The 12,273-nt window shown below is 36.5% G+C and overlaps 1 protein-coding gene across 5 annotated transcripts in view; it reads left to right on the plus strand.

Annotated features, from left to right (window-relative positions):
- dctn1b (dynactin 1b) overlaps window positions 1-12,273 on the plus strand; it is a 36,235-nt gene that overhangs the window by 9,512 nt on the left and 14,450 nt on the right. For 4 of the 5 annotated variants that reach the window (XM_048204573.1, XM_048204570.1, XM_048204571.1 and 1 more), the window contains exons 2-11: window positions 731-982; window positions 1,073-1,151; window positions 1,241-1,272; window positions 4,045-4,065; window positions 9,226-9,243; window positions 10,627-10,647; window positions 10,734-10,907; window positions 11,176-11,373; window positions 11,482-11,686; window positions 12,185-12,263. In XM_048204573.1, the coding sequence (XP_048060530.1) occupies window positions 755-982; window positions 1,073-1,151; window positions 1,241-1,272; window positions 4,045-4,065; window positions 9,226-9,243; window positions 10,627-10,647; window positions 10,734-10,907; window positions 11,176-11,373; window positions 11,482-11,686; window positions 12,185-12,263 (1,055 nt within the window). In that variant the 5' untranslated portion in view covers window positions 731-754. The remainder of the gene's footprint in view (window positions 1-730; window positions 983-1,072; window positions 1,152-1,240; window positions 1,273-4,044; window positions 4,066-9,225; window positions 9,244-10,626; window positions 10,648-10,733; window positions 10,908-11,175; window positions 11,374-11,481; window positions 11,687-12,184; window positions 12,264-12,273) is intronic. The other variant, XM_048204572.1, reaches the window with a different exon arrangement.

Here is a 12,273-nt window from a genome sequence, read left to right on the forward strand (position 1 = left end):
GAAGCTTGGCAGCTGGTTGAGGTCCTTTGTCGGTCTTTAGCTGGTCATGAGCTGGTTTAAGTTGGTCAAGTGCTGGGCCTAAGCAACTAGCTCCAGCTCAGCTTAAACCAGCTCATGACCAACTAAGGACCAGCATAAACCAGCTCAAACCAGTGGCCATGCTTCAAAACATACCTAACCAGCATATGCTGTTTTTTTTTAACAGGGTTTAAATGTACATTTCTTAACATGAACTTCTTGTTATTGTTGTATAAAATCAGTATCACAAAGTTGTGTTGCTTCCCACTCTAATAACATCTCAGAAATTTCCCAGCCATCGTATCTAGTTTGTGACATTTAGCAACAGAATTAGTAATGGAAGCTTGGATACATTTTATCAACGGACACCCCTTTGTATGCTTTTATATTACTTTAATATTTTGCACTTATGTTTAAGTGACTGGTCTCAAAGGTGATTTTTAATGGATGTATGAAGTAAGTTCTCCTCAGGTTCACGCATGTGTCCTGGCAGAGTGAACATGATCCACTAATATTTGACAACCAGAAAGAGTCCAAGTACTTTTACTAACCCTAACCTAACAGTCTACTAATACTCTAACTGGGAGTGGACATGTAGTTGCAAATTATTGAGAGTTAGTTGACATGTAGCTGCATGTACACTAGATGTATTTTCTTTGATTTAATCAAAAGCTCTTTTTGTCATTTAAGGGTTTTTCTCTCTCATCCTCAGACCACCAGTAGTGGCAGCAGCAGAATGAGTTCAGATGGAGGTGGGCGGCCTGTTAAGGTGGGCTCACTGGTTGAGGTCATTGGTAAAGGTCATCGAGGTACGGTGGCATATATTGGAAACACCCTCTTTGCCTCTGGAAAATGGGTGGGAGTCATTCTAGAGGAACCTAAAGGGAAGAATGATGGGACTGTGCAGGGCAAACGATATTTCACCTGTCAGGAGAACCATGGGATATTTGTACGCCAATCACAGGTACTCCCATACATGCTTGCTGCTTATAAACACTGACAGGTGAAAACATGTACAGTAAATGTTCTTGGAAACTGCTGTGACCTCTTGCAGATTCAGTTAGTTGAAGATATGGCTGACACAACATCTCCTGACACACCTGAAGCTGCCACCTCCAAAGTGCTGAAACGAGGTTGGAAATCAGTTTCATGCACATATCTGCTTGCAACCACATTTTTTCACATGAAATTGTAATCATCTTATTTTATTTTTCCTTCTCAGAGATAATCGAAGGTCCAAAGTCAAACAAAGTGGTGAGTGAGGAAAGGGATTTCAATATCTTGATTCCCATAAAACTCCAGTGGTCTTTTGAAAAGGTGTTTAGTCTTGCATAGCCAGACTTTTACAGTTTATTCTGGCCAAGAACTGCCCACTCAGACAGGAAAGGACTGTCTGACCAATCTCAAAAAGCCACCAATTATAGTTTGACTTTTTAAATGCCAGGCGAGTTTATCTGGAATTGTTGTTACCACAATAATAGTCTGGTCTGTCACTGGCTCTACCAAAAATAGCTGAGAATTTAGCAGAAATGTGTGTAGTTAGAATTTCCGGTCCCACTTTATATTAAGTGGCCTTAACTACTATGTACTTACATAAAAAAATAAGTACAATGTACTTATTGGGTTCATATTGAATTTCAAAACACTATTGAGGTGGATACAGGTAAGGTTAGGGAAAGCTTTGGTGGTATAGGTAGGTTTAAGGGTCAAGGCATGGGTCAACAGTGTAATAATCAATGTAATTACAGAAATTAATTACAGATGTCATTACATGCAGGTGTTTTTAAAATATAAGTACAATGTAAAAACATGTATGTACACAATAAGTGCATTGTATCAAATGATTAATTTAAATGTAAGTACATAGTAGTTAAGGCCACTTAATATAAAGTGGGACAGAATTTCCTTCTGTCCAAAAGTAAAGAATACATACTATTTCAAAGACATTATTTAGAACAAAGAAGAATATACAGCTCTCCTCATGAATATGTAGTTTACTTGCTTATAAACGGCTCAAATGGAACTGAATATCTTTCAAAAATTTGGTGCCAGACTAGAAATCTTTGGCATATCCAATTAATATTTCTTCCTCGACAGCTCAGCTTAACTGTACAATACCTTAGTGATGCCCCTTATTACAGGCCCCGGTACAATATTCCCTGTTGTTGCCTCTGACAACAGCCTGAGGTGCACCTTGGTGCCAGCCAATCAGATTAGAGTTCATTATTTCAGGTAGCTCTTGCCATGTTTATGTGTAATATACATTAGATGGTCTGTGAATAGACAGTGATGTGTCATCTGAGGCTGACGACTTTACGTTAAAAGCATTGCGAATTACCTCTCCTTTCCAGCAGAGGGGGATATAGTAACACCCTCTGGCCACGAAATACTGCTCATCCTGTATCTGTGTCTGTAAAAGTGAACATGTTTCTGAATCCCTTCCGTTTTCACATCTAACATGAATTAAACAAGCATGTTTTTTCACTTTGTAATACATAACACACATAAAAAATACACAAACACACATATAGTCCTTCTTTTGTGAAAAAGAAGTGTGCTTAATTCTACTGAATGTAGTGTATTTCAAATCTTAAAAGTGTATATATATATATATATATATATTATTATTATTTTTTTTTTTTTTTTTACTTGCAGATAGTATAATATTAATGAAATCAAAGACCACTTAAGGGTACTTAAAAGAATACACTTGTTTCTTAAACACTTAAGTACACTTTTAAAAAGTGCACTTTGTATTAATGCCAAATTAGAAGTTTTGGTTTAATTTGGTTTCATTATGGTTCAATAATATTTTGTTGTGCTTTAAAGAAGTATTTTACTTATTTTGATGTGTTGACTAACATGCTAAAGCACAAGTAAAGAACTTGATTATAATTTGAACTGTGCAATTCAATATTACATTTAAAGGTGCTAAAGAGGATCTTTTCGTCGACTGAGAAACCAAAGACTGTTACTGAGTTTTTGAAATGAGCGCATGCGTAAGAACAACCCCCCTCCTTCACAGCTCATTTCGAGGGAACGACTCCCAAAACTCGTGCACGAGTATTGGAACACGAGTGTTTACCACCGGCATTCGCTGTGTCGTGTTAGCGGATTCATTATGTCGGACTCACCGCAGGTAACTCATAATCTGCAGTTGTTACTCCTGTCTCCTGACAAAAACATTGCATGCAGCGCCTGTGGAGTGTGGAAAGTTACTGGAGCGCGCAGCCGCGCACATCTCGCACAAGGAACGTCATGGCAGTGATTGACAAGCCAGAGGGCCGATGATCGCGTAAACGATTGGCTGATGTTTTTAAGGCCCTACCTCATGCACAGATGATGTATATTAATATTATTCCTTTCAGTGCACCTAATAAATAGTCTTTTATCAGTTAGTAAAGACAGCTTCAAGTAATATTGCAAAAATGTATAAAACAAAACATCCTCTTTAGCACCTTTAAAATGAATGTATATTAAATGTACCAAACTGCAACTTCATCATTACAAATACATGACATACAATAGAAATTACATTAAAGTATATTTTACTTTACCATAAATGTTTGTCACTGCATTCAGCAGTTGACTTTAACCATATTTAAAAGACATAGAATTATGAAATTACACATAAAGATGTACTTAAGTGGGTCAAAAAAGCAACTATTGTAATCCCATTTAAAATAAATGTAAACAATAGCCTACTACATTTTAATTGAATTGTGAATTTGAAATCATTACATTCAGCTCACACTTAAGCATATTATTTAGGTACTCGTTTTTAAAAAAATATGCTAAAGTGTACTTCTTTTTCACAAAGGGTCCTAAACAAACATGCATGAATTCAACCTGTCTGCTTTTTCATAGACTTTTTATAAGAGATCTGTCTAAGACAAATATATTATTGCACTGTTTTTGTGGGAGTCTTGCTGTGTTTGTATGTGAGAGACAATTATGCTCATTACAAACACACCGACTGATCAAACTTTAATCTGTCACCTCTTCCTCCTCCGTCTGAGTGTGCAGCGAGGAACCAAACCAAAAAAGGTGCTGCATGTTTCTCTAACCTCTGTTTCCATAGCAATGATAATACAGCTCTGCTGCATGCATGGCATCACACAAATGGCACATCACCTGTGTGTGTGTATGTGTTCATGATGAGTGTTTGTTACTATATTGTTTATGTTAATTTTATGTACATTAATTCATGTGTGCAAGTGCTTTGCTAGCTGGATGGCAGTGTTCTTTGGCGAATGGCTGCTTTTAAATGGATTTTATGAATTAGCATGCTGAGTAAAATGTGTTTATGTGTGTTAGACAGATATAGTGACCATGTGAGTGAACAAATTTAACTTTAAATTTTACAGTATATTGCTTTTGGTGTGTTAGTGCGAGTATTCACAATTACTTTGTTACTGAGATTGCACATTTTTTAAAAGTAATTTTAAAAATGAGTTGTGTCAGTGTTATTTTAAATAAAACACATTATTTTTTATATACTTAAAGGTTTTAATGCACATTTCAAAACATATATGAGCAGCAGTATTTTCTGTGGATGTACAATCATTAAAAATGTCCAAGACCACATGGAAAATTCAAAGTGGAGTTTATTCTTGGAAATAAACAGACATTTTGAGGATTTTGAATAATTTAAAGCAAAGAAATGGTAAAAATGATGTCTGCACAATTTAGAATGTTACATTGCATTATCGCAAATAAAACAATTGACTCTAAACACAACTGCGCAGTATGCTTAGAATATCTTTAACAAATGAATACATTTAATGAAGGGTGAAGATGTCTTTTTTCCTAGGCTGGATATCACCTTTGTCCACTACTGTATTTCTACATCACTAAAAATATGCAAAAAAAAAGCTTTACATTTTTTACTGTAATTTTTTAAGGATTGTGTTCTTAAAATAACATTTTTTTTCTTAGTGTGACAAACTATTATATAATCCAAAGAATTATATAACCTAAAGAACCTTTTTCCACTATTTTTTTTTTTGCACTGAAAAGGTTCTATTGATGTCAGCTTCATTGAACCATCAGTGATAATAAAGAACCTTTATTTTTAAGAGTGTATGATATAAAACTATGTTTGATTAAAGACTGAGAGATTGATTCCCCCTGAGCCAGATCTTGTACTGTAGCCTGGCTTGGCATTAGCTGTCTTGTCATTAGATCACCACTGAAATATTGAACTTGAAAGCCCCGTGTGCGCATCCCTGCGTTTTCTTATTTGTCAGTGCTTGAGGGTAACGGTATTTAGGAGGATATCTGGTTCAGGCTGTCAGTATGGATTGTTTGGAGCTCTTGCTCTGAGGTTTAAAAAATGGACATTAATGGAGAAGAGGGCCTGTGTTTAAATGGCTTACAACCTTCACTTCTATAACATTAATCTTTGTTAACATTAAATAGGCTTACAACTGTTCACTGTTAGGTCATGTCAGCTCAAGTTCATTAAACAATATTAACAGACATCTTAATGGAGAAGAGGGCCTGTGTTTAACTGGCTTCTTTAATTGAATTTCATTTGCTTCTTTAATATTAGAAAACAGTGGTAACATCAATGAATTTATCATGACTTTGGTAATAGAAACAGAGCATGGTCAATATGGTTTATTTGTTTATTTTCTTATTTAAAGCTAAACCAATTTTACCACACCCACCAAAGTGATCTTAATGAAAGTCAATGATAGCGAAATGGTCATCTTGGTGGAATTATGAACGACTAAAGAAACTCACACATGCTGTGTAAGAACTGTGTTGAAATCCCAAGAAGACTTTTTTATCAGTTGCGTTATATTGTGTTAACATTGTATATTTTTATATTTTGATATAAATATTATATATTTTTTTAAAAATAGCATATTTAATATAGCAGTTGTGTAAAATTATAAAATTACAAATGGAGGCTAGTATGGAATGTGATGCAGAGAGGAAAGGGCAGGCTTATTATTCACTTTTGTTCTTCCCCCTCTCTGTTTTCTACTACACATCACTTTTCTCTCTTGCAGAGCTGTAATGTGATACATCAATCTGTCTCCATCCTTCCCTACTCTGTTCTGTAATGGATCTGCAAATAATGTTCTCACAAACTGCAGTAATGCATTTAAAACATACAGAAACACATTTCAAATCTTAGAATGTTTTATAAAGAATTATATACTATATTAGTTAACATGAATTAACAAAGAACAATACTTCTACACCATTTATTAATCTTAGTCATGGGTAATTTCAACATTTACTAATACAATTTTTAAAATCCAGACTTCTATTTGTTAATGTCAGTTAAAGGTCTGTGAACTAACATGAACAAACAATGAACAATTAGATTTTTACTAACATTAACAAAGAATAATAAACACTGCTACAACCAAATTGTTGATTGTTATTTAATGTTGTTTAATACATGAAATAATGTTAACAACTGATGTTAACTAACTAATGTTAACAACTGATGTGTTATCCACAATAAGGTCCCATTAATACATTAACTTTGACAATGAGCAATCTATTTGTTTTAATGTTTATTAATCTTTGTTAACATTAGTTAATACAAAATGGCCTAAAACTGTTCACTTTTAGTTCATGATAGCTCAGGTAAGATCTTAATAATATATTAGTAAATGTTGAAATTGCCATTAACTAAGAAAAAAAAGTTAAAGGATTTTTCATTGTTAGTTCATAAAACATACCCCAAACCAACCCAGATCTCAGCTGACTCATTTCTTTTTCTCTCTATCCAAACTCAAGCCAGGACAGATTCCTTTTGCTTTTTGTTTCTTTTGGTTGGCCAAACTGACGGCAGAGCTCAACTTAATGGTGTTTGACACAAGACTGAAAAAAACAACAACACCAGAATCAAGCCAGAAGTGCCGAATGTAAGCCAGGTTTGGTCCAGACTGTTACTACGGCTACCTGTAGTTAACTTATGGGTTGCTGGCTACCTGTTGTTAACTAATAGGTGTTTGGCTACCTGTAGTTAAATGATGGGTTGCTGGCTACCTGTAGTTAACTTATGGGTTGCTGGCTACCTGTAGTTAGCTTATGGGTTGCTGGCTACCTGTTGTTAACTAATAGGTGTTTGGCTACCTGTAGTTAACTTATGGGTTACTGGCTACCTGTTGTTAACTAATAGGTGTTTGGCTATCTGTAGTTAACTTATGGGTTACTAGCTACCTGTTGTTAACTAATAGGTGTTTAGCTACCTGTAGTTAACTAATGGGTTACTGGCTACCTGTAGTTAAATGATGGATTGCTGGCTTCCTCTAGTTAACTTATGGGTTGCTGGCTACCTTTTGTTAACTAATAGGTGTTTGGCTACCTGTAGTTAACCTATGGGTTGCTGCCTACCTGTAGTTAACTAATGGGTGGCTGGCTACCTCTAGTTAGTTAAATAATGGGTTGCTGGGTACCTGTAGTTAATTAATGGGTGGCTGGCTACCTGTAGTTAAATGATGGGTTGCTGGCTACCTGTAGTTAACTAATGGGTGGCTGGTTACCTGTAGTTAAATGATGGGTTGCTGGCTACCTGTAGTTAACTTATGGGTTGCTGGCTACCTGTTGTTAACTAATAGGTGTTTGGCTACCTGTAGTTAACTTATGGGTTGCTGGCTACCTGTTGTTAACTAATAGGTGTTTGGCTACCTGTAGTTAACTAATGGGTTACTGGCTACCTGTTGTTAACTAATAGGTGTTTGGCTACCTGTTGTTAACTTATGGGTTGCTGGCTACCTGTAGTTAACTTATGGGTTGCTGGCTACCTGTAGTTAACTAATGGGTGGCTGGCTACATGTAGTTAGTTAAATAATGGGTTGCTGGGTACCTGTAGTTAACTAATGGGTGGCTGGCTAACTGTAGTTAAATGATGGGTTGCTGGCTACCTGTAGTTAACTAATGGGTTACTGGCTACCTGTTGTTAACTAATAGGTGTTTGGCTACCTGTTGTTAACTTATGGGTTGCTGGCTACCTGTAGTTAACTTATGGGTTGCTGGCTACCTGTAGTTAACTAATGGGTGGCTGGCTACATGTAGTTAGTTAAATAATGGGTTGCTGGGTACCTGTAGTTAACTAATGGGTGGCTGGCTAACTGTAGTTAAATGATGGGTTGCTGGCTACCTGTAGTTAACTAATGGGTGGCTGGGTACCTGTAGTTAAATGATGGGTTGCTGGTGTTAGGTGTTTAGCTACCTGTAGTTAACTAATGGGTGGCTGGCTACCTGTAGTTAGTTAAATAATGGGTGGCTGGCTACCTGTAGTTAGTTAAATAATGGGTTGCTGGCTACCTGTAGTTAACTAATTGGTGGCTGGCTATCTATAGTTAACTAATGTGTTTCTGGCTACCTGTAGTTAACTAATGGGTTTCTGGCTACCTGTAGTTAACTAATGGATTGCTGGCTACCTGTAGTTAAATAATGGGTTGCTGGCTACCTGTAGTTATTAGCCAATGATTTGTGTATACATAACTATTGAACTTGTGTAGATATATCATCAATTTAAACAATAAGTTGGTAAAACAGGTAGAATAGCAGCATGGTTTGCCTGCACTCAAACATGTTCCTGCCACTGCACTGGCCTGAAGAGCCCATAGAGATACTAATGGAGTGTTGCTAGGATACAGGCTAGACTCCCATCAGTCCCTCCCTTTCTCCCTCTTTCCCCTTTTGTTACAGCCTGTCTCCTTCTCTCTGTCTGTCTGGAGGGAGGGGTGTATGTGTAGTGATGTAATGTACTTGCTAAGCAGCCGTTGGCACAGCAGAGCGGCACTGAGAGCTTACGAGTGGAAAGAGCAGGAGAGCGAGAGATGGATGCAGACAGAGAGAGACGGCTACTGTTTAGCAGAGCCTCAAGGACAGCATTATAATCAGAGAAGTGGTTAGAAAAGGGCTCGATTCTGTTCTTGTTGGAGAAAAAGGATTAAAATCGCTGCAGTGCAAGAGAGGAGAGTCATTTCAGCTGCAGCAGAGACAACCTGCAACACCGTCGCTGTGTGTGTTTGTGTGTGTGTGTGTGTGTCTGGCTAGCACTTGCCAACTGCTGTATGAGTGTTTGTGGCTTTGATGTGGGCTTGGCCTGCTCTCATCTCGATCTCCTGCTAATGTGACTCAATCCTTTTTCCTGCTCTTTTTCTGCACCTGGTGTGTGTGTGCACCTGTTTGTGTCTTTTTTTCTCTTCAATCGTCAATATGATGAGACAGGCACCTACGACTCGTAAGGTACAAAAGATTGTTTATTACTTCTGTGGCATGCAAAACGCTCAGTGGTTTATTGCCATATAGGATGTTATTCTGGAGAAAATTTTCTTTTTGTTTTACTCTGATTGTTAGTATGTTAGTGCATGTTCTTATTCTTAGTGTTTTATTCATTGTTAAAAAGTTCATTTGAATTAATTTGTTTGATTAATACATTTTTGTTCTCTTAATATGCTAAAACAATAGATATATTATTCTGGTCAATGGATCATATTTATAGTTTAAGTGATTTTCATTTATAGAGAAGTTAGCACAATTTTTTAACCTACTGAATTAAATGTTTTATTTACAACTTCAAAAAATATTTTTTCATAAGTGTGACTTTTGGGGCAACTTTGTATATACATGTCAGTTTGGGGTCAGTAAGATTTTTTTTTAAAATAAATTAATACTTTTTTTCAAGGATGCTTTGAATTGATCAAAATTGACAGACGGCATTTATAATGTTACAAATTATTTCTATTTCAAATAGAAGTGGTTCTTTTGATCTTTCTGTTCATCAAAGAATCCTTAAAACATATCAGGGTTTCTACATTATATTATGCAGCACAAATATTTTCAACATTGATAACTAAAGGAAATGTTTCTTTATTTTATGATGCTGAAAACATTATGACATCATTAATGATGCTGAAAATTCAGCTTTACCATCACAGTAATAAAATAAAAATATATTAAAAATAGAAAACAGGTATTTTAAATTGTAATAATATTTCATAATATTAATGTTTTTATTGTATTTTTATTCTAATAAGTGCAGCCTTGGTGAGCATAAGAGACTTATTTCAAAAACATTAAAACATCTTAATGACCCCAAACTTTTGTACGGTAGTATAAACTTACGTAACTGGCATATAGATTCAGTATTGAATCTATTCACTATTAAGTGTATGTGCAACAGGTTTGTCTGAGTTGTACTTTAACTATTAGATGATCTGTATAACAATACAAACATGTGCTGACCGTCTGTGTGTGTATGTGTGCATGCTTATATGTAAACGAGTGTACTTGTTTGACCCAGTTGGTGCCAGGCACTCTGCTTTGTGGGCAGACAGACAGCTTCATAGTGGGTTACTGTTTGACTCTTTATGTGCTAAAAGAGCATTTTTGATATTAGGGACATAAGAAAGACAGCAGATCTTGTCAACATGTGATGAGATAAACGTGTGAAGGTTTATTGAGGCTCACTCAGAAACTTTTGGAGTTTTTGTTTAATGCATGTGCCTTTTTCTGTTACTAATCTTTATATATGTGTGTTTTCTCCTGTTTTTTCTTTGATTCTCCTTTCTTCATCTTTCTACTAACCCGCGGTGGTCATATATCTGTGTACATTTGTCCTCTCCTCAGACCACGGCCAGAAGGCCCAAGGTGAGCTCAGTCCTGCAAGTCACATGTTTAATTTGAGACTTTGTTGGTATTGTTGAGCGTCAATGATCTCTGCGTCTCTCTTTCAGCAAACGCGGGCTGGAGTGGGTGTGAAGGTGGGCTCTGGATCAGCGTCTGCTGGAGAGATGAGCAGCAGTGAACCCAGCACACCTGCCCAAACGCCACTGGCTGCTCCAGTTATACCTTCACCTTTGGGCAAACTGCCCTCTCCTGGAGCTCCTCCCATCCCAGGCCCCAGCAAGGTCATATGCTTTTAGTCACACATACAGACACAAATTATCCTCTGTTTTGGTTACATTATAGTGCTGTCTTTATTTTATTTTTTATACTAGAATGTGCGTTGCCAAGTATTCACTTTTGCATCATTTGCACTGTGAAAATGTCTGTAAAGGTTTTCAGTCGTCAAGGTCACAGATGTTGTGAAAGAACTCACTCAAGGCTACTGACCTGTTTAATGATAATAAATGGATTTCTGTAATTTTAGGTGCATTTTGAACTACTTTCTTGCAGGAAGAGGAGTCACTGCGTGCCCAGGTGAAGGATCTGGAGGAGAAGTTGGAGACGCTGAAGATGAAGAGGACGGAGGACAAGGCGAAACTGAAGGAACTCGAGAAGCACAAAATTCAGCTGGAGCAGCTGCAGGAGTGGAAGAGTAAGATGCAGGAACAACAAAATGAACTGCAGAAACAACTCAAAGAGGCCAAGAGGGTATCAACTTTATTTTTCCTAGTAAAAGTAATGATTAATAGTCCAGAATACTGTATATCATGTTAAGTGTCATTGTGTGGATAATGAAACTGACTCATATCCATATAGGAAGCTAAAGAAGCTCTTGAAGCTAAAGAGCACTACATGGAAGAGATGTCAGATACAGCAGATGCCATTGAGATGGCCACACTGGATAAGGAAATGGCTGAAGAACGGGCTGAATCACTGCAACTAGAGGCTGACGCTCTAAAAGAGAGAGTGGATGAGCTGACCATGGACTTGGAGATACTCAAACATGAGATTGAGGAAAAAGGTACAAATAAATTATCTTATGCACACCAAGGTGCATTTATTTGATTTAAAATACAGTAAAAACAGCAATATTGTGAAATATTATTACAGTTTAAAAGAAGTGTTTATCATCTTAATATATTTTAAAGTGAAATTTATTTCTGTGATCCAAAGCTGAATTTTCAGCCTCATTACTCCAGTCTTCAGTCACGTGATCTTTCAGAAATCATTCAAATATGCTGATTTGCTGCTCAAGAGACAATTTTGAAAACAAAATTGTGTTGTTTCATATTTTTGTGGAAACATGATACTTTTTTTTCCGAATTCTTTGATGAATAGAAAGTTCAAAATAACAGTATTTGTTTGGAAGATTTGGAAGATTTCTATCTTTTGTAACATTATAAATGTCTTTAGTGTCACTTTTTATCAATTTAATGAGCCCTTGCTGAAATTAAAGTATTGATCCCCATATACATTTCAGTAGATCAGTTACCACAATTATTCATCTCTGAAAATCCAGGTTCGGATGGAGCAGCTTCTAGTTACCATATAAAGCAGTTAGAGGAGCAGAATGCTCGACTGAAAGAGGCTTTGGTGAGGTGAGTCTGT

This window comes from Megalobrama amblycephala, linkage group LG10 (assembly GCF_018812025.1).
Source record: "Megalobrama amblycephala isolate DHTTF-2021 linkage group LG10, ASM1881202v1, whole genome shotgun sequence".
Classification (NCBI taxonomy): domain Eukaryota; kingdom Metazoa; phylum Chordata; class Actinopteri; order Cypriniformes; family Xenocyprididae; genus Megalobrama; species Megalobrama amblycephala.